The sequence below is a fragment of the Aotus nancymaae genome, unplaced genomic scaffold, assembly GCF_030222135.1.
Source record: "Aotus nancymaae isolate 86718 unplaced genomic scaffold, 86718_ANA_hifiasm-v0.15.2.pri h1tg000040l, whole genome shotgun sequence".
NCBI classification, from domain to species: domain Eukaryota; kingdom Metazoa; phylum Chordata; class Mammalia; order Primates; family Aotidae; genus Aotus; species Aotus nancymaae.
In genome coordinates, this window is record NW_026988454.1 from 32,270,923 (window position 1) to 32,294,637 (window position 23,715).

General features: G+C 36.2%; 1 protein-coding gene across 8 annotated transcripts in view; it reads left to right on the forward strand.

The window, feature by feature from the left end:
• The window catches only part of AHI1 (Abelson helper integration site 1), a 220,647-nt gene that overhangs the window by 158,147 nt on the left and 38,785 nt on the right, over positions 1 to 23,715 (forward strand). For 7 of the 8 annotated variants that reach the window (XM_064360653.1, XM_064360649.1, XM_064360650.1 and 4 more), the window contains one exon: positions 22,785 to 22,947. In XM_064360653.1, the coding sequence (XP_064216723.1) occupies positions 22,785 to 22,947 (163 nt within the window). Of the gene's footprint in view, positions 1 to 22,784; positions 22,948 to 23,715 lie in introns of those variants that run through there. The other variant, XM_064360655.1, reaches the window with a different exon arrangement.

Sequence of the window (23,715 nt, forward strand, 5' to 3'; positions counted from 1 at the left end):
CTTCTGATCTTTGTAACGTAAGTGTAACTTTCAATGAGATTAGGCAGGGAGGGTGGTAATGAAGGTTAGAGACAACAGGCACCACTGGATAGGCTGACCAGAATGACAGCTAAAAAGAGCACGATGACCTGGATTTCTCCTTCTTAATAAATCCACCATGGAAGTTATCTAAGAGAGCCAACTTCTAAAACATTTCTTGGAAAACATTCCATCAACCCACAAAGAAGTTTCAAACAGATAACGATTTGAGGTTAGTGGATAGAATCTTAGTCAATTTCCCGGGAAGGGGGGCACTTTAGTTCTAATAGCTGTGGATCGGGTTCAAGATATGTAAGTAGCAGAGTAATCTGGATGTGAGAAGGGGATCTTGGGGTTTGGTGGGAAGAAAGGGGCCCAGAAGCTGTGGTTTTTGTAGTGCACTGGCAGAGTCACCTGTGACCTTGAGAAAGGAAATTACAAACACCTGCTACACTTCAAACTCTGCTACCCACATGCCACAGACAGCTGCTTCAAGAAAAGGAGTGAAGGAATGAGAAGGTGATTATGAGTATCACCCAAGAATGAGGTGATGGGCTGTTGCGCCTCTTCCTTGAGATCTATTTGGTAAGCTCACTGTACACACCTTTCAGCTAATGTTCAAGCATGAAAAAATGTCCAGTTGATATTCTAATCTTAATTCTTTTCTTTCTCCATTTTACTAGAAAAAAAAAATCTTTATAATCCATACTGTTACTATTTGGTAATTTAAAGAACCTAAAAATAAGCACAGCTCAGTAAAACTCTTGTCTTCCGCAGAACCTTCAAGGGGCCTTTCCACTTTAGTTTTCTGTCATTGGTACTACCAGCTGTTTGATCGTATGCACAACACCCTGGTGTAATATGTTAAGCTAAGCTAGTTCTCTTATGGCCCACATGTGTTGCTTTCTCTCCTTTGATTATATTTCCACAGTCTAACCTCTTTTGTCCATTTCCATGGCCAGGATCAAGGTTGGTCTTCTCTGATGTGGAGAGTTATGGTCTCCTTATCTGTATTTTTGCTCACAGTGTTGCTTTATTCGTCATAACCAACTATACTTCCTTTAACAATCATTTCCATGATGTTCTTTTTTTCTAACAGCTTTATTTGTATATAATTCACATGGCATAAAATGCACCCTTTTAAAGTGTACCATTCAGTGAGTTTTAATATATTTTTAGAGTTATGCAGACACCACCTCTAATTTTAAAACATTCATTGCTCCCTAAAAGAAATCCCATACTCATTAGCAATGATCCCTTCCACTTATTCTCCCCTAACAACTACTAACCAACTTTCCATCTCTATGGGTTTACCTATTCTGGATATTTTATATAAATACACTGTGCAGCCTTTTGTGTCTGGGTTTTTTTACTTAGCATAATGTTTTCAAGGTTAATCCATGTTGTTGCATGTATCAGAATTTCATTCCTTCTGATGATCAAAAATAATATCTAGTATATGGATATGCCACATTTTTTATCTATTAATTCACCCATGGACATTTGGGTTACTTCCATTTTTAGCTATCATGAATATTATTCTGTGAGCATTCATGTTCATGTTTTTGTATGGACATAAGTTTTCAGTTCTCTAGGGTATATATTTAGGAGTAGAATTGCTGCATCATATGGTAACTCCATTTAGCCTTTTGAGGAACTGTCAAAATGTTTTCCAAAGCAGCTGAACCACTTTACAATCTGAGAGTTGCAATTTCTCCACATCCTAATTTGTTACTGATTTTTTTCTTATAGCTATCCTAGTGGATGGGAAGTGATACCTCATGATTTTCATTTGCATTTCCCAATGACAACAATGGGAGCATCTTCTGAAGTGACATTTGTATATCTTCTTTGGAGAAATGTCTAATTCAGATTCTTTGCTCATTTTCTAATTGTGTAAATTATAATTATGTTTTATTATATAATTATGTAAACTAGATTTGTGTGTGTGTGTGTGTGTGTGTGTGTGTGTGTGTGTGTGATTCAGAACTTATCTTACCAAACCTAGAAATAATTTTTGATTTTCAGAAATGGAGTTGAAGTAGGCTTGCTCTGCCTATGGACTAGCCATTCTTTATTTCTGTAGTTTCCTAATAAACTTGCTTTCACGTTACTCTATGGATTCTCCTCTAATTCAAAAACAAAAATGGAAAAGAAAGAAAAAGGAAGGAAGGAAGGAAGGAGAGAAAGAAAGGAAAAGGGAGGGTTGAAATTAACAAGTCTATATTCGGTTTATATTTGGTTTGGAAAATATGGTCACATAGCTGTAGGCATCCTACAGAAAACATTATTCCTTGTTAATACTCAAATAACTTGGGAATTTAATAAAAATTCTACCTAACTTTTATTGACTATCTAATATGTGCCAGGCATATAGTATATAAATATACCTATGTAGTATATAAAAATAAACTGTAAAATTTTATAAAATATATACATTTGATGTAAATATATTTATATTATCTATATCTAATTAAGTTAACCTGTTTATTATTGACTTGTAAGAGTTACTTGTATAGTCTGGATACAAGTCTCTTATTAGATACATTCAGCCCTCTGTATTTGTAGGTTCTGCAATCACAGATTCAACCAACTACAAATGGAAAATATTTGCAAAAAAATAACAATATGAAAAGAAAAATAGTATAAACAAAAAATAGTATAACAACTATTTGCATGGCATTTACATTGTATTAGGTATTATAAGTAATCTGGAGATTAATTAAAGTATATACAAGGATTGTGTAAGTTGTATGCAAATACTATTTTATATAAGGGACTTGAGCATCCACAGATTTTGATATCCAGGGTGGTTCCTGGAACCAATCCTCCAAGGGTACTGAAGGTTGACTGTATATAATTTGCAAATATTTTCTTCCATTCTGTAGGTTGTCTTTTCTCTTTCTTGATCATATTCTTTGACACACAACATTTTTTAGATTTTGATAAAGTTCAGTTTGCTTGTTTATTTTGTCACTTGTACCTATGATGTTATATCTAAGAAACTGATTGATCTGAAAATTGACTCTAAAATTTTCTTATGAGGGTTTTATATATTTTGCTTACCTTTAAGGTCTATAATCCAGTTTGACTTCATTTTTATAGATGATGTGAGTTAAGGATCCCACTTCATTCTTTTGCATTTAGCTATTGTTGAAAAAACAATAGCTAAATGTTTTGTTTTGTTTTGTTTTGTTTTTCCACTTAATGATCTTGGCACCCTTGTTGAAAATCAGTTGACCAAAAATGTAAGAGTTTATATCTGGACTCTGAATTTTTTTGCATTGATCCATACACACGCCTATTCTATACTCAGCATTACACTGTTTTAATTACTGTTAAAGAGAAGTTTTAAAATCAGGGTATGTCCTCCAACCTTGTTCTTTTTCTAGATTGTTTTGGCTATTCCATAGGATCACCTTCTCAGCTTTTTTTTTTTTCTTTTTTTATGGGAACTGCATGGAATTCATAGATTAAATTGTGAAAACATTAAGTCTTCCTAGTCTTTTAGCATGGGTCTTTTCATTTATTTAGGTCTAAATTTTTTTCAGTGGTGTTTTTTGGTTTTCACTGTATAAGTCTTAGTGTTTTTTTGTTAAATTTATTTTTATGCCATTGCAAATAGAATTGGTTTTATATTTAGATTGTTCATTACTCAGGTAAAGATGTTCATTGCTTGGATATAGAAAGATAAGTGGTTTTTGTATATTGGTCATGTATCCTCTGACCTTTTTGAATTTGTATATTAGTTCTAACAGGTTCTTCTGAGTGTTTTTTTTTTTTAGATTTCTTTTTTTTGGGGGTGATGTCAGTTCTTTGAGATTGTCTGCATACTCTGCTAATAGAGATAGCTTTACTTCTCCTTTCCAATCCAGGTGCCTTGTTTTCTTTTCTTGCCTAATTTTTCCAGTTAGAACTCCAGTACAATGTTGAAGTGGTGAGAATGAATGTCCCTGTCTTTTTCCTAATGTTAGAAGGTAAACTTTCAGTCTTTCACCATTAATTATGAGGTTAGTATGCTTGTGGGTGTGTGTGTGTGTGTTTGTGTATGTGTGTGTGTGTGCGCGCGCGTAGCCTTTATCAGGTTGAGGACATTTCCTTGCATTTACTTTGTTGAGTGTTTTTATTAGGAAAGGATGTTAAGTTTTGTTAAATGCTTTTTCGTATCTACTGACTTTATATCTTACCCTTAATGCTATTAATATGGTCTTTTACATTGGTAGATTTTCATATGTTAAGCCAACCTGTCATTCCCGTGATAAATCCCACTTGCCATAATATATAATATAATCTTTATCAAATGTTGTTGATTCTGTTTATTAGTATTTTGTTAAGTGTTTTGCATCAGTATTCATAAGGGACATTGATTTATAATTTTCTTGTCTGCTTTTGAGATCATGGTAATACTGATCCCATGGAATGAATTAGAAAGTATTCACTTCTCTCTTATTTTAGGGAAGTTTGTGAAAGATTGGCATTTCATTAAACATTTGGTACAATTCACCAATGATGCATTCTGGCCAGTTTTTTGATTACTGATTTAATCTCTTTATTGTTACAGGCCTATTCACATTTTCTCTCTTCTTCAGTTTAAGTAGTGTCTTTCTAGGATTTTGTCCCTTTCAAATAAGCTGTTTAATTTGTTAACATATAATTGATAGTTCACTTCCTTATAATCCATTTTATTTCCCTAAAGTGATGCTCCCTCTTTCATTCCTGATTTTATTAATTTGGATCTTACCTTTTGTTTTTTCTACCTTAGTCAGTCTATTTAAAGTTTTGTCAATTTTCTTGATCTTTCAAAGAACCCAATTTTTATTTCACTAATTTTCTCTACTATTTTCTATTTGTCATTTTATTTATTTTCACTCTAATTTTTTTCCCCTCTGCTTCCTTTTGGTTTAATTTTTGTTTTCTAATCTTTAAGGTATAGAGTAAAAATATTCACGTGATATCTTTTTTTATCTAACTAAAAACATTTACAGCTATAAAATTTCATCAAATCACTGCTTTTTCTACACCCCCTACATATTGGTATATTGTGTTTTTCTTCTCATTTATTCTCTTGTAATTTCCTTGTGTTTTATTTTTGGACCCAATGGTTATTTGGAGTATGTTGTTTACTTTCCACACATTTTGAAATTTTCTGTGAATGACTTCTTTTTCAGTTTATTGTGGTTGGAGAACATACTTTCAATGCTTTCTGTTTTTTAAATTTATTTATTTAAATAAGTTTTATTTTTGGGCCTAACATGTTGTCTCCTAGAGAATGTTCTACGTACACTCAAGAAGAACATGTAGTCTGCCTTTGTTAAGTGAAGCGTCCTGTAGACATCTGTTAGGTCTCGTTGTTTACAGCATTGATTAAGTCTTCTATTTTTTGTTGATCTTCTGCCTAGATCTATCCATTATGGCAACTAGGGTGTTGAAGTCTTTAACTGTTGATTTTGAATTGTCTGTTTCACCCCTCAGTTCTGTTGATGTGCCTTTTATTTTTGAGACTGTATTAAGTACTTATATGTTTACACTTTTTAAGTCTTCCTGATTGGTTGACCTGTTTATTATTATAAAATGTCCTTCTTTGTCCTTGTGAGTTTTTGTCTTAAAGTCTATTTTGCCTGATGTTAGAATAGCCACTCTAGTTCTCTTTTGATTTCCATTTGCATGGTATGTCTTTTTCTATTCTTTTCAACAGTTTTGTGTCCTTATATCTGAAGTGTTCCTTTTGTACATAGCTTGTAATTGGATTTATTCTATCCAATCTGATAATCTCTGCTTTTGATTTATAGTGTTTAATCTATTTACACTTAATGAAATTACTGATAAGATAGGATGATGTCCACAGTTTAGTTTTGGAGTTTTAGTTATCTGATGTATTTTTGTTGTTGTTTTTCCTTTATTCTACCATTACTCACTTTTGGGGGCTAAATTAGTATTTTTTACTATATAATTTTAATTTTCTTTTCCCTATAGTATATTTTCTTGAGTTTTTTTTTTTCACATTTACCCTTAGAATTACAGTTAACATCTTAAAACAATCTAGTTTGGAGTAATACCCAGGTTAATTTCAATAGTATATAAAAACTTTGCTCTAAGATAGTTTGTTTCCCTTCTGCTTCCTTTGTGCTATTCTTCTCATACAAATTACATATTTATGTATTTTAAGCCCACCAACTTACTTTTATAACTATTTTTACAAAGTTACTTTTTTAATTAGATGGAGAAAAAAGAATTACAAACAAAAGCATATGTACTGGTTTTATTTCTTTACATGGATTTTAGTTATTCTCAAAAATGAAAAGTGCCCTTTCATTTCAGCCTGAAGGACTTCTGTTCGTTTTTCTTGAAGGGCAGGTCTGCGAGCAACAAACTCTCTGAGTTATAAATTACCTTGCAATGTATTCATTTCACCTTTTGTTTTTATTTATTTTTTTTTTTTTTTCAGTAACCCTGTACACTGCTTATCCTTTCTTAGAAAGGATGGTTTCTTGGATCGTTTTGAATTCTTGGTTGAGTCTGCTCTCAACACAGTATCATAAGCATCATCCCACTAACTTCTGGCCTTCACATTTTTTAATGAGATATCTACTGTTAACCTTACTGAGAATCACTTCTGTGTGATGAGTTGTTTTATTCTTGTTGCTTTTTAGATTCTATCCTTGGTTTTCAATCATTTGACCATGATTTGTCTAGATATGAATCTTTTTAAATCTATTCTACTTGGAGTTGATTTAGCTTGTCAATGTGCAGATTAATGTTTTCCATCAAATTTGGAAAGTTTGGGGTCAGTTTTCCCCCTTTCTTTGATTCCTCTTCTGGGAGTCCCATTACACATGTGTTGTTACATTTGATAGCATCATATAACTCTCTGAGGGTCTGTTCATTTTTGTTCATTCTATTTTCTTTCTGTTCCTCAGACTAAATAATCTCAATTCATTTATCTTCAAGTTTACTGATTCTTCTGTCAGTTTATACCTACTGTTGAGTTCCTCTAGTGAATATTTTACTTTCAACTACAGAATTTCACTTATTTTCTTAAATTCTATCTCTATATTGTTTTTTTATTTGCTTGTTTATTTGGTGAGATATCATTCATACTTTTTCTTAATTCTTTAGAAGAGGTTTCCTTTGGGTCTTTGAATATATTATAACAGCTGATTTAAAATATTTGTCTACTAAGTCCAACATCTGGGCTTTCTCAGGAGCAATTCTATTAACTAACCTCCCCTATGGAGAACATACTTTCCTCTTTCCTTGTGTCTTTCATAGTTTTTTGATAAGTGGATATTTGAGATTATATAATGTGGCAAACTGGAAATTAATTTCTCTAGTCCCAACTCATATCACCACCTAAGGCAGGTGAAATGTTAAACAGTTACTATTAATTGCTTTTGACAAATGCCTTAGGGATATAATCATTCACTTAGCATGCTGTGAGTCACATCTTAGAGGAGCCCTGAGAATGGAGCTTTTCAGGGAGCCGCTACACAGGTCATAAAGTGACATTTCTTTGGAATTGGGGTTTGGAGGTGCTCCAGACCCATTCTGCCCTGTCTGGTAACTGCCAGGCTGCTAGTTTTCACAGCAGCCATTGTTGTGAGATTGTTGGCTTGTAAGGCTACCACAGAGTTGGCATGGGGATAATAGGAATAGGCAAAATTAAATTCCAAAATCTTGCTGTTTGTACTGATATTTGGCTGTTTTTCTTAAAATTCACACTCTTGAGATTATTGCAAGCCTTTAGTTAGTTTTCAGGGTGCTGATAATGTTGATTTTGACAGTTAATGTCGTGTTCTTGCTTTGATGGAGGAGGCCATTTCACTACCTGACCGTTCTGCGAGTGATTCCCCTCTACTCATTTATCCTAAAGCTCAGAGTTTTCAATTTGTTTCTGAAGATTCTGTTTGCTACTTTGTATTTTGCCATTCAAAATACTTTTTTATAAGTTTTAGAGTCCCCTACTCAACTGTCCACATTTCCTTATGTATCACGATTAGAATTATATGCTAAAGTAGGAATGTTTCCTATTATGCTTCTTCATTATCCTTTCTGTAATTATATCCTTATCTTTTTCCCCATAAACCAAATGTTCATATGCATGTACACGAGCTTCTCCTAGAATATTTGGATTGGCACTGGAATTAGAAAAGCCTTAGTCTTTTAGTAAAATAAGCAGTTAATTATCGATGTCTGGCTATCCTCTTTCTCATTTAATTTTAGTACTCAAGATTTCTTCACAGCCTTTTTTTTTTTTTTTTTTTTTTGAGAGAGAATCTCACTCCATAACCCAGACTGGAGTGCAGTGGCAACATCATCATGGTTCACTGCAGCCTTGGCCTCCCGGGTTCAAGCAGTCCTCCTACCTCAGCCTCCTGAGTAGCTGGGACTACAGATGCATGCCACCACACACAGCTAATTTTTTTTTATTTTTTTGTATAGATGGGGGTCTCATTATGTTGCCCAGGTTGATTCTACTGGGCTCAGGTGATCCTCCTGCCTTGACCTCCCAAAGTGCTAGGATTACAGGCATGAGCCACTGCACTTGTCCTCTTCACAGCCTTTCCACATTAATTTTCCTGTAGTCATTTTAGTAATTTCCTGCACCCCTAAATACAAATTTCAGTAATCAAATAGACACAAATGTTAATATATACATATATATGTATGTGGGTACATGTATACTGCCACCTTGGTCTAATTTCAATTTCCCATGTAACTTCCTTGTTTGGTGGCCTCAACAAATTGTGACTGAGAAACAAGAGTGAAGAAAAGTACTTTGTTGATCTTCTTCAGGTGTCTTCATTATTAATAAAGAAATGCCAAGTCTTTAAGAACCTTTTTTGGGGGCATAATTTTAAGGAAAATGGCAAGCAGTGAACCAGCAGGTTTGTATTCCCTTGGTTCCATAAGGGCTTATGATGTAAGTTTAGTGATTAAGAAGAGCATAGACTTGCTAGAAAAGCAGACTTGCTCACATCTCTATTCCGCTAAACTGTATAACTTAAAAATAGCAATTCTTTTATTTTATACTTAAGGAAACTAAGGCAGATAATAAATGGGGTAGTTATGCATATATGTGTATGTGTGTGTGTATATGTGCACACACATATATGTGTGTGTGTATATATATATGTATAGTATAAAATGGTTAACACCTTCCTGACACATAGCAAGCATTAAGTAAATGGTAGATATATATATATATTTCTAAATATATCTAGAAAAATACACAGACATGTCTATAATATATCAGATGATTAAATAATAACAATAAGTGAACATCAATGCTGAGAGAAAACCCAACTGAAATCTGTATGATTGTTTTAGAGCTAATGAGTTAAAAATCCTTGGTTGAATAAAATTAAAACATCTATTTGAGATGTTTAAAAAACAGAATACCTCATAAGATAACAGGAGATTATTATAAAGACAGGGTCTCGCCGGGCGCGGTGGCTCAAGCCTGTAATCCCAGCACTTTGGGAGGCCGAGGCGGGTGGATCACGAGGTCAAGAGATCGAGACCATCCTGGTCAACATGGTGAAACCCCGTCTCTACTAATACAAAAAAATTAGCTGGGCATGGTGGCGCGTGCCTGTAATCCCAGCTACTCAGGAGGCTGAGGGAGGAGAATTGCCTGAACCCAGGAGGCGGAGGTTGCGGTGAGCCAAGATCGCGCCATTGCACTCCAGCCTGGGTAACAACAGCGAAACTCCGTCTCAAAAAAAAAAAAAGGGTCTCACTTTGTCATCCAGGCTGGAGTGCAGTGGCACGATCTCCTCACTGTAGCCTCAACTTCCAGCACATAAGCCATGCTCCTGCCTCAGTCCCCCAAGTAACTGGGACTTCAGGCACACACCAGCATGCCTGGATAATTTTTGTATTTTTAGTAGAGACACAGTTTCACCATGTTGCCTAGGCTTGTCTTGAACTCCTGGACTCAAGCGATCTGCCTGCCTCGGCCTCTGAAAGTGCTGGGATTTATAAGCATGAGCCACCGTGCCCAGCCTAGGCTACACTAAAATTTATTTAAAAACTAATTCTGTGCAGATGGAGCCAGTGTAAATAAAAAAAAAAAAGAAAGAAAAAAAAAGTTCTTCTGTGACATTATGACAATTATAACGTCAGTAAGCAATAGGAATTTTTCAGCTCTTTTATAATAATATGGGACCACTGTCATATAGGCAGTACATCACTGATTGAAATGTCATTATACAGTGTATGCCTATTTATAAATTTGGATGTTTATATATTTCTAAAATGTTTCATAACTACTGAAACTATATCTGCAAATTGTGAGTAGGATATTATTTACAAATACTTGGATTTATTCTCATTTAAAAATATTGTCTGTGTCTATTACTTGTAATTTTACACTTACTTATAGCTTACAGTTCATTAAGAGAATTTTTAAAAATTCATTTTTTCTGGAATATTCATGCATAGTTATTATTTTAATATTATATATCTACGTGCACCTTGGTGCACTTATTAGCAAAGTAAAAGTAAAAAAACAGAAGAGTAACTTGTACAAATGTTAGAGGTGTCCTTTTTTTTGAAAAAGAGTACCAGACCAAATACAATGTAACATCCAAAATAATGGAAGTTCTCTGAGGGTGGGTTTTTTTAATTATTTCTTTTATTCATATGCTCTCCTTAGCCTGTAAGAGTATTTGATAATAGGTAACTGATAATCATTGTTGGATGAACAGATTTAAGTTTTAAAGTTTGCGTCGTTTTCTATTTTAAAATTTGGCTAATGTTTAAGAGATTTTAAGGAAACCTAAAAGTTATACACTATGACTCCTAGTTGCAGTTTGAGCATAAGCTTGTTGGAAAAAAAAAAGACAAAGTAGATGTTAAATTGACCAAATCTGGAGCTAGTGAGCATTTCAGTGGGACAGGTGGGAAACAGCAAAATAAGTAAAGCTAATAACCCAGAAAGGAAGAGTAGGTTAATTTCCTTAAGTTTGACCAGTAACATTTTAAGATTTGGCTTTATATTTTAAATTATGTTTTTTACCCATTTAGTTACACTTGATATGTGCAGAAATAAATATATATGTTTTATAAAGTAGACCAGTAAAATAAAGTATTAACTAAACTTTAGGTACATCAGAATTGCTGAAAGACTTGCTAAAACACAGATTACTGGGCCCATCTCCAGAATTTATGGTGCACTTAATTTGGAATAGGACCCAAGAATTTACATTTCTAACAAGTTTCCAGGTGATGTTGCTGTTGCAGGTGTGGGGGTATATTTTGAGAACTCTAATCTAAATTAGTGATTCATAATTTTCTTTCTAGAGTGAACAGATTATCCCTCCCAAGAAGGAAAATGAAAATTCACTATGCTTTTTTTCTTCTCTAACAAATCTGTAATCCAATGTATAAAGGCCCACAAAATTCTCTTGATTTATTTTTAGGGAATACCCAATAAAAAGATGTATTTCAGAAACTTTTTCAATGTAACACTGATTATTTCCTATAATGAAGTATGTGAATTGTAATTCACAGTAAAAAAAAGTTTAATTAATACCAATTGTGTCTTAGTCTGTTGGGCTGCTGTAACAAAATACCATAGACTGAGTGACTTATAAGTGACTAAAGTTTTCTCACATTTCGGAGGCTGGGAAGTCCAAGTTCAAGGGACTGGCAGATTTGATGTCTGATGAGGGTGCATTTCCTGGTTCATAGAGGACATTGTCTTGCTGTGTCTTCACAAGTGGAAGAGGGGGCAAGCAAGGAAGCTCTCTGAGATTTCTTTCATAAGGGCTTTAATTTCATTCCTGCCTTCATGACCTAATCACCTCCCAAAGGTCCCATCATCACACTGATGATTAGGTTTCAACATATGAATTTGAGGGGACACAAACATTCAATTATAGCACCAATCATTATATAAAAATGAGCTTTCACATGTAAATAGCTTTATTTTTGAAACCCAAAGGTCAAGTTCAATCCATTTTGGAAAGTCATCCCTATTTGTCAGAGAATAAGAAAAGTATTTCCAATTGGTAAATTCAGAGGAAATGCTTTATTTTTATTGTTGTCTAATTATTACTAAGAGGCTTTTCCTTAATACCGTTGCAGCAATCAGACAAAAGCTTTTCCAGTTAATGTATGATCACAAATAATCAAGCTGTGATGTTATCCCATAAATTAATATTTTCAATTTACTTTAAAATCTATGAATGTTGTTCTTTTGATATAATTATTTGAGTACTTAGTTTGGTAAAATTTTAAAGCTGGAAGGTATACCACATATTATCTTGTCCAGACCTCTTACTTTACAGATGTATAATCTGAGTACTTTAACCTTGGAGGCCTACACAGGACTGGAAACTCGTTCTCTTGATTTCTAGTTTGATATTCTTTCCAATACCTTTGGTCATTATTTTATCAGAAGATATTTGGAATTAAATACTTTCAAATGCTTGTTGGATTAAGTGTTTAAGTTTCACCTATACTTGAATTATACAGAGGGAACAGATCATTTATCTGATACAGAGGCAATAAACTGTGTGCAATTATTTACTTTCTTTATCTCTGTTTTCTTAATCTATTATCCAGATAAGATCAGTTAAAAATAATAGGACCTTGATTTCTTTTTTATAAATATCTTTAGGGTTGACACTGGATTTAATGATAAGGGACTGTATGTTTCTACCACGTGATGCTATAAATAGGACTATATGTTTCTTTATTCCTCTTACGAAATAAAATATAGTCCTAGTGTCACTATTAGTAAAGGAGTCATTTGAATATTTAGTAATGTGCTTCTTTACAATTCAGGATTTATTGTTAAATTTGGTTTTCTACTAATATTTTTTATCTTCTCTGACATTATTGAGAAATGAGTCTTTCTTAAAGAGTATTTTATTTCACTTTTAAAATAATTACTAAAATGTTACTTTATATTTTGCTCTATATTAAATGGTAATGACTGTACCAGTAATCCTAAGAAGTACCCTGAAGTCTTCAGCCAAGTGCTAATCTGCACATGTGTGGAGCAAAACTCCATAAGAAAAGGACCATCAGAGAGTAGAAGGCACAACAATAGGATGGCAAAAATTTACATTTCTGCTAGCCAGAATGGATAAACCTTCTGTCAGAAGACACAATTATAATAAATTAAAAGATCTTAATTGACTTATTTGCCAGAATGGAACAACATTTTATTCCATAAAATAGAATATATGTTCCAGTGAGCTGAGCAAAAGAGATTGGTTTTATAGACAGAGAAGGAATGGGGGAAGAAATAAAGAATAAAGAGCAGATTGGTTTTTTTAAAGTTACTTTCCTTGTATATCAGGGAGAGGAAAACAGAACAATAGAAAAATAACTGGTTAACTTCAGGTTACTTTTTGTTGTCAGGATTAAAACAAAGGGAGTTTCATTACCATACTTGTTGAAGATTAAAACTGGCCTATTTGGGAAATTGGCTCTCTCTCTCCCAATTTGTTAGAAGGTGAATTGACAACTTAGTTTTGGTTTGATGATATAGAACTTCAGCCTGAGTGACTTCATTTTGATTGTTAGTCAGGTCTGTTGGGGCCTAGTTCAGGAGTTTAGTCCAATGGCTTGTAATATTTATTCAATACTGCCAATACATGAGGCATCAGGTAGAGTCATCAGGAAGGTCACACTGTGATAGTGGGGTTAATTTAGCCCTAAAGTCTTCTCTGAATATGCTCTATCAAAACCTAAACCTGAAAACTGGTATCAAGTAATTGCATGCTAGAACAAGGTCCAACACTCTTTAAAGAAATAGAAGAAAATCCAGCATTCACCAAACTAAAAATCATATCTATGAGTTTCCTAGGGCTGTTGGAGCAAACTACCACAAACTTGGTGGATTTAAAACATAAAATATTTATTCACTCACAGTTCTGGAAGCCAAAAGTCTGAAATCAGATTAGTCAAGGAGAAAGCATAAAGAAGGGGGTGGGATCCAGATGCCACATTGGCTTATAGGCTGGCACAGAGAAGTTTCCAAATGGTTATGGGCCCAGCTGAAGTATTGCTGAAAGAAAAAGTGCTCAAGAGTGTGAATTTATTCAGTGCTTAGCTTGTCAAATGACTTGAAGATATTACTAATATCAATTATTGGATTGCATTATGGATAAAACTCCAAGGAACAACTATGCTGCTGAACTCTACTGGTTAGTGTTCCCTCAGTACACTGGTTTCATTGTACCAAGGCTCATTGAGATTTCTTCAGAGACAACTATAATAATATTTAATCCCTTAAAAGATAATACAGAAATAATTATTCTGAGGTCTTACAACAGCCTGGCAGACTCTGCCTAAATCAAGAAATGGTGTCTGGAAAGCACTGCTTTCCAGCAGTGCTGGAAAAGACTGAAAATAGTGTGTCAAAAAAACAAAACTTGCCAGTCCAGTGGCACTGAGACCATGATTATGCCCAAGCAACCCAACAAGCTTTGAGGAAAAGAATTCTGTTTCGAATATGTGAACAGTGGTCAAAATTTCACTATGTGGATTTTGCAAAACATCTCATTTTATAGGCCTATCATTACCAACATGGACATACTAGCTCATGTCTTTAAACTTCTGTCGCAGAAAGATTTCTTAATTACTCTTTTAGCTCAAAATTTGGGTCATATTGCTGAGGATATTCTGTCATACCAGATGCCAAACCACAGTGTGCAAGAAATGGTATGTTATAAAAGACACTCATCAAAAGAATGGTCAAGAAAGATATTTCTATAGTGATGCCTGACTGAACAAGGAGAAAACAGGCTGTTCCTTCAAACCTCTGGATTTGACTGTGCCACCCACCTTCTTTATAGAGCTTTAATTTATTGTAAAATATTGAGATAATAAAATCTAATTGGACATGGGGAAGTTACAATTTATGCAGAATCCACTGCCAAATTAAAACAAGCAAAGAAGTTTACCACATATAATATGATGATCAGAAAACAGTAAGTGATCTTCGTATGAGAAGTTCAGAGCACACTGGATAAAAACGCTGAAATGCAAGTAAATTCCCATGAGCCACTTCGTTTTTGTCCTTCAGCATGTTAAGAGAATAATCCTAACTGAATGGTTAGATTTGGCTGCCAGCATATGGACAGATGATAGCATGTGAAACCACACTGACTCCTCATTGCATAGCCATTCTGTACAGTCACATCTTGAAGATATTGCCGGTTTGGTTCCAGACCATTAAGGTGAATGTCAATAAGGTGAATATCACAATAAAACAAGTCACACAAATTTGGGTTTCTCAGTACACAGAAAACTGTGTTTAAAACTATGTTTACTGTAGTCTTTTAAGTATGTAGTAGCACCATGTCTAAAAGAAGAGTGTACATAGTTTAATAAAAAAATACTTGACTGCTAAAAAATGCCAATGATCATCTCAGCCTTCAACAAGTCTTCATCTTTTTACTGGTGGCAGGTCTTACCTCAGTGTTGATGGCAGCTGACTGATCAGAGTGGTGGTTGCTGAAGGTTGTGGTGGCTGTGGCAATTTCCTAAAATAAGACAAAAATGAAATTTGCCACATTGATTGACTCTTCTTTCACAAAAGATTTCTCTGTAGTATGCAGTGCTGTCTGATAGCATTTTACCCAAAGTAAAACTTTCAGAATTGGATTCAGTTTTCTCAAACCCTGCTGCTTCTTTATCAACTAAATTTATGTGATATTCTAAATCCTCTGTTATTTCAACAAGATTCACAGCATCTTCAGATGGAGATTCCATCTGAAGAAACCACTTTATTTGTTCATCCATAAGAAACAATTCTTCATCCATGTGTTTTATCATGAGATTGAAGCAATTCAATCATGTGTTCACGCTCCACTTCTAATTCTAGTTTTCTTGCTGTTTCCACCAAATCTGTAGTTACTTCCTCCACTGAAGTCTTAAAGCCCTCAAAGTCATCCATAAGGGTCAGAATAAACTTCTTCCACACTCCTATTAATGTTGACAATTTGATGTCCTCCTGTGAATCACAAATCTTTTTAATGTCATCTAGAGTAGTGAATCCTTTCCAGAAGGTTTTCAACTTACTCATATCCATCAGAGGAATCACTATCTGTGTCAGCTATGGACTTATGAAATATATTTCTTAAATAACAAAACTTGAAAACTACTCAATCCATGGGGTGCAGAATAGATTTGGGGGTAGCTGGCCTGAAAACAGCATCTATCTCCTTGTGCATCTCCATCAGAGCTCTTGGGTAGATGAGGTACATTGTCAATGAGAAGTAATATTTTGAAAGGAATCTTTTTTTTCTGAGCAGAACGTCTCAAAGCAGTAGGGCTTAAAATATTTAGTAAACCATACTGCAGATGGATGTGCTATCATCTAGATTTGTTCTTCCATTTGTAGAGGAGAGGCAGAGTAGATTTAACATAATTCTTAAAGGCTCTAGGATTTTTGCAATGACAAATGAACACTGGCTTCAACTTGAAGTCACCAGCTGTGTTATTTCCTAACAGGAGAGTCAGCCTATCTTTGAAGTTTCTAAGCCGGTCATTGACTTCTCCTCTCTAGCTATGAAAGTCCTAGATGGCATCTTCTTCCAATATAAGTTCGTTTCATCTCCATTGGAAATCTGTTGTTTAGTATAGCCACCTTCATTAGTGATCTTTGCTAGATCTAGATAACTTGCTGCGGCTTGTACCTCAGCACTTGCAACTTCACCTTTCACTTTTATGTTATAGAGATGGCTTCTTTCTTTACACCTCATGAACCAACCTCTACCAGCTTCCAACTTTTCTTCTGCAGCTTCCTCACCTCTCAGCCTTCATAGAACTGAAGAGAGTTAAGACTTTGCCCTGAATTGGACTTTGGCTTAAGAGAATGTTGTGGCTAGTTTGATCTGTTATCCAGACCACTAAAACTTCCGTATCAGCAGTAAGTCTGTTTTGCTTTCTTATCATTCATACGTTCACTGGAGTAGCACTTTTAATTTCCTTCAAGAACTTTTCCTTTGTATTCATAACTTGACTGTTTCACACAAAAGGCCAGTCTTTTGCCTCTATCAGCTTTCTACATCCCTTTCTCACTAAGCTTAATCATTTCTGGTTTTTTATTTAAAATGAAAGACTTGCAATTCTTTTTTGGTTTGAACACTTAGATGGCATTATAGGGTTATTAACTGGCCTAATTTCAATACCGTTGTATCTCAGGGAATAGGAAGCCCAAGGAGAAGGGGAGAGAGACCTGGTGGTAGGGGCAGGAGGGTGGAGGTTAGTTGGTGAAGCAATCAAAACATACACAGCATTTATCAATTAAGTTTATTGTCTTCTACGGCTGTGGTTTATGGCACCCCAAAACAATTACAGTGATAACATCAAAGATGTTATCATAGATCACCATAACAGATATCATAGATATCATAGATCACCATAACAGATATAATAATGGAAAAGTTTGAAATATTGTGAGAATTACCAGAATATGACACACAGACACAAGTAAGCACATGCTGTTGGGAAAAAAATGGCCTTGATAGACTTGCTCAATGCAGGGTTGCTACAAACCTTCAATTGGTTAAAAAAAAAAAAAAAAAAAAAAAAAAAATTGCAGTATCTGCATATTTGGGAAAAACTTGCAAACCATGTTTTCACTGTGCTCTCACACCACAATTAACACAGAAGACTTCCGTGACCAGCTAGATGTACTCCTATTAAATTCCAATACTCGACCACGTGTGGTGGCTCACATCTGTAATCCCAGCACTTTGGGAGGCCAAGGCAGGCCTGAGGTCAGGAGTTTGAGACCAGCCTGACCAATATGGTGAACCCCATCTCTACTAAAAATGCAAAATTAGCTGGGCACGATGGCGCATGCCTCTAATCCCAGTTACTTAGAGGCTGAGGCAGGAGAATCTCTTGAACCCGGGAGGCGGAGGTTGCAGTGAGCTGAGATTGCGCCATTGCACTCCAGCCTGGGCAACAAGAGCAAAACTCTGTCTCCAAAAAAATAAAATAAAAATAAATTCCACTACTGCCTACCTGAAGAGAGTGTCAGATCCCACAGGTTGAGGGCTCAGTCCCCACGACTGCCCCCCAGCCCAGGCACCAGTCACAAGTCCAGGCTTCCAGAACTTTTGGCCAACTGGCTTCAAGTTGGGGTTCCCACTTTCAGGTCACTTAATTTGCTGGTGCAACTCATGGAACTTAGAGAAACACACTTATATTTACCAGTTTATTACAAGGGATGTTACAAAGGAAACAGATGAAGAGATACATAGAGCAACCTATGGGGGAAGGAGCTTCTATGACCTCCCTGGGTCACCACCCTCCTGGAACCTCCATTTGTTCAGCTATCTGGAAGCTCTCCAAACCCACTTCTCTTAGGTTTTTATGGAAACTTTGTGACATCAGCATTTCCTCCACCAGGGTAGGGTGGGGAAAAGATCCTCTGATTTTTCATAAGACCTACAGTCAGAAAGGCAGGAGTGGTGATTAGAGTTCTACCTTGGGGCAAGTAAAAGGAGAACAGGAGGAGGTCAGAGATATTCTGTTTTTTGAGGCCTGCCCCTAAGGCCTAACATACCCACCATTAAACAAAAAAACTGTAACAAGTGATATGGGAGTTACGAACTAGGACCTGCAACAAAAACATAATACGTATCATAACACCATACTGTGAAGTACAATAACATGAGGTCTGCCTGTACTTAAATGTCAACAATGGTATTGTGATGACATGCTCCAAAGACAATTTATTTTCTTTAGAGAATGTAGCCTCACCAGTCGTCCCTTCCCAAGGATGCTGGTTGTAGAGTTTTATGACAAAGACATTTCTACCTCCAGAGATGACAGCTTAATAGTATAGAACACAGTTCTGTAAGTTGCTGAGGACCTGAAATGGATACAAGTGCGGCATTGCCCATTGGTAGTTTTAGTAAGTGGTTCATCTGATACCATCAGGTTTAAAAGTGTACCAGCCTCCTAGGGCTGCCCTAACAAAATACCACAGACTGAGTGGTTTTACAGAAATTTATTTTCTCAATGTGGTATGTGTATGTATGTGGACTGCTACTCATCCCTTTTAAAAAGTATGAAATAATGTATTTTGTAGCAACTCAGATGGGACTAGGGCTATTATCCTAAGTGAAGTAACTCAGGAACAGAAAACCAAATACCACATGTTCTCACTTAAAAGTAGGAGCTAAGCTATGGGTACATGAAGGTATATAGAGAGGTATAATGGACACTGGAGAGTCAGGAGAGTGGAAGGAGGGTGGGAGGGGGATGAAGAATGAAAAGTTACCTCTGGGGGGCTGGGCACAGTGACTCACATCTGTAATCCCTGCACTTTGGGAGGCCAAGGCAGGCAGATCACCTGAGGTCAGGAGTTCAAGACCACCCTGGCCAACATGGTAAAACTCCATCTCTACTAAAAATACAAAAATTAGCCAGGCATGATGGCAGGTGCCTGTAATCCCAGCTATTCAGGAGGCTGAGGTAGGAGAATAGCTTGAACCCAGGAGGCAGAGGTTGCAGTGAGCCGAGATGGCACCACTGCACTCCAGCCTGGGTGACAGAGCAAGACTCTGTCTCAAAAAAAGAAAAAATTACCTGTGGGGTACAATGTATACTATTTGCATGATAGAGTACACTGAAAGCCCAGACTTCACCACTGTACAATTCATCCATGTAACCAAAAACCACTTGTTCCCCTAAAGCTATTGAAATAATTTTTTTAAAAGGAAGAAATTTATTTTCTCACAATTCCGGAGGCTAGAAGACCAAGATCAAGGTGCTAGCACAGTCAGTTTCTCCTACAGCCTCTCATGTTGGCTTGCAGATGTCCACTTTCTCACTGTATCTTCCTTTTATAAAAATGCCAGTCCTCTTGATCCAGGCCTCACCCATATGACTTCGTTTAACCTTAATAACCTCCTTAAAGGCCATATCTCCAAATACATTCATGCTGGGGCTAGGACTCCAACCTATGAATTTTGAGTGACACAATTCAGTCCATAACAGTCACAGATTGCAGAACATGTTTGCAGGTACTAGTGGATCATGCAAAATTGGTGTGCCATATTTGGTTCTATAAGAAGAGAATGATCAGGAGGTACTGTAATAGGAAAGGTGTAATGTGGGCTCTCATAGGCTTTTCGGACCCCTGTGCCTCTGAAGGGATTCTTTTATCAAGACATCCCTATGTGTAAAATTCAGGAAAATTTTTCGACCTTTGCTTGATAAGCTTCAGGTTGTCCAAGGTCCACACAGTGACACAGCCTGATGTAGGACTTCCTAAGTGATTCTGTTGCCTAAGCTGAATCTCCTCTGCTCTCCTTCTCAACAGCCACCTAGGGCTCCAGACAAATAAGCATACATTAACCTCATATTTGCATAAGACTCATTAAAGTTGAGTTGTTTCAGTGTACCACAGCCAGGATAAGGAATAACAGGAACAAACCATCCCAGAGTTTCCTGGAACTAGGGAAAAAGAAACAAAGAAGGGAAGGAAGGAGAGAGACAGACTGGGTTTAAGTCTTGATTCTATCACTTACTGGTTGACTTTAGGGAAGTTTCTAAATTTCTCTGGACATCAGATTTCTCTTTTGTAAAATGGAAATAAGGATACATGGCCTCACCAAGTTGTCAAAGAATTAAGCAAAATAACACCTCAACAACTAGCATGCTATCTAGAACATGGTAAGCAGTCAGTACATTTTTGCTTTCTTCTATTATGATACTACCAGGTAAAAGAGAAATTTGGAGAACAAAGAGAAAAGTTAAAAGTTCCACTTTTACATAAGTGGTTTAACATCAATTTCTAAAGTTATAAAAATGTATACGCCTTAAATAACACCCCACATCACATGTTGTACATTAGGTAATCTGCTAAGCTGTACAATAGGCATTGCATTTGAGCCATTTGAATTGAATTCTCATTACTGCCCTTATATGGTGACAGCAAAATGAGTTGAACTCATTCGTTAGACTTGCCTGGTTGATGTGTTAATAAATATTGTTAAATGGATTAAAAGGTACCAGAAACAGTTATGTGAGCTATAATGGAATCCTCTGGTTAAAACCCTTCTGTGCCTTTCCATTGACATATTATTGAGTCAGAACTTTTTCAACATGCATGATCTGAGCCCTATTTACTCCTCTCCTGCCCTTCTATCTGAGCTCTCACATCTAAGGCCAGCTTCCCACCACATTGGACTCTTAGGTTTCTCTTCCCTGGACTCTCACATGTGCTGTGCACACTGAGACACACTATATATATGTAACTATATGTGTAATTTTCCATTGCATATGTAGTTGTATAACCTATACATTTTCAGATACTGTTTAAGTAGAGAGTAAAACAGCATAAATGTATTACTTAGTATAGATGTTATTATGTCCTACTTTATACAGTGTATCAGATCTAAATCTAAAATGAAATGAGATCTTCCTCCTTTTAACTACTATAAAGGATTTTTTTTTAATTTTCTTTTTTTTTTTAGAAACAAGGTCTTTCTGTGTCACTCAGGCTGAAGTATAGTAGTGCAGTCTTAGCTCACTGCAGCCTCCAAACCCCAGGACTCAAGCGATCCTCCCACCTCAGCCTCCTAAGTGGCTAGGACTGTAGGCACACATTACCACACCGAACTAATTTTTTTTTTTTTTTTTTGTAGAGTGATGGGGGTTCTGGCTTTGTTGCTCAGGCTGATCTCAAACTTTTGGCTTCAAGCAATCCTCCTGCCTCGGCCTCCCAAAGCACTGAGATTACAGGCATGAGCCACCATGCCCAGCCAAGGATTTTTTTTTTTTTTTTTTTTTTTTTTGAGACGGAGTTTCGCTCTTGATACCCAGGCTGGAGCGCAATGGCGCAATCTCGGCTCACTGCAATCTCCGCCTCCTGGGTTCAGGCAATTCTCCTGCCTCAGCCTCCTGAGTAGCTGGGATTACAGGCACGCGCCACCGTGCCCAGCTAATTTTTTTTTGTATTAGTAGAGACGGGGTTTCACCATGTTGACCAGGATGGTCTCGATCTCTTGACCTCGTGATCCACCCGCCTCGGCCTCCCAAAGTGCTGGGATTACAGGCTTGAGCCACCGCGCCCGGCCCAAGGATTTTTAAATGCCTGTGCAGCCACTGCCATATCATTTTGACTTGGGTTTTCAAAAGAAAAGGAGATCAAATTTAATTATTACTGTAACACAAAGAAGGGGATTCTCATAAAAAGCCTTTTCCTCTTAAATTCATATCAAGTGAAAAGCTCATAAGGATACTTTTTAAAGGTAGAAAGCTTAAGTTGTTGATATAAAACATCAAAAAATATGTGTGTGTGTAGAGAAATTTATCTCAAAAGAGGCATTAACAATAAACCAAGTGATGAAATCAGATTGTTCCATTGAGCTTTCCTTGTTGTAAAACTGTAGACCTTCTGAATAATTTTTTTTCAGATGCATCTGCTTAGCACAGAGGAGACATAAAGGTAGTATATAACAATTCTAAAAAAGTAAATGGTGTGCAAGCTTTTTAAATTTGCTTCACAAGTAATTCACTTAAAAAAATTAACATCTGCTGTTTTGAAGCTAATCTAGTGTATTGAATGCTCGTAACCATTTCTCAATCCCACAGTGTTTTATCTTGCTTCTCCTGCTGTGTTCCCACCACCCCTCATCCCATTAGCAAACCTTGAGACAGCCTCACACTTACCAAAGTACTGCTTTGGTTTCAGCTGCTCTTCTGCAAGAGGAAGTGAATGTTGGGGGTTTTCTCTGTGGTACAGTTGTGATAAAGCTGTGGTGGTCTTATCTCTCTCTTAGGTAGTGGCTCTTTATGACTACACAGCGAATCGATCAGATGAACTAACCATCCATCGCGGAGACATTATCCGAGTGTTTCTCAAAGATAATGAAGACTGGTGGTATGGCAGCATAGGAAAGGGACAGGAAGGTTATTTTCCAGCTAATCATGTGGCTAGTGAAAGTAAGTTTTATGCCCCTTTCCTGGTTTACTAATATGGTATAACTGATAGTCCAAGATTTTATCGTTTTCTAGTCTTTAATTTACTGTTTTTGTAACCTTTGCATATGTTTGCCAATGGGTATTGCTTTTCATTCCCATGATGTAAAAAAAATAAAGAGAGGAGGCGCTAGTACATTAGAAAGCTGCTGCATTCTGAGATTGGAATGTTTGTTTCATGGACTTCTTATCCCAGGAGACCATGCCCCTCTAGCTGCCAGCTTTCTTATTCAACTCATTTGACCCTGCCACCTGCTTCATGCACAGTTCTGTCAGTTCTTCTCTTGCCACAGTGACTCCTCAGTTGACTGGCATCTTAACAGCCTCTAGTTCCCCAACTGCAGTTCTTTTACTTTGTATACCTCAGTCCTAGCTGGTAACCTGCGAAAACAAAACTACAATAAATTGTTTCATTCTCAAGTAAATTTAGCCCTCATTTATGGAAAAATAAAAATGAGCTAGAGAAGAAAATCTGCATATGAGTTTCTGAAAGCTATAGATTCACCACTAGGCCTTGAGAGGTGAAAACAGAATACAGAGAGCCTGAAAACAAAAAAATAATAATAACTTTAAAACTATCATTAAAGGGGAGAAGTATAGTAGTGCTTCTTTGGAAGAATGCATCCTGTCCACAATTAACTTAATAGCATGCTAGGAAAAGCACAACATTCAGGTCAGGAAAACTGACTTCTAACCCCAGCTCAACAACTTACACTGATATGCCCCAGTTTC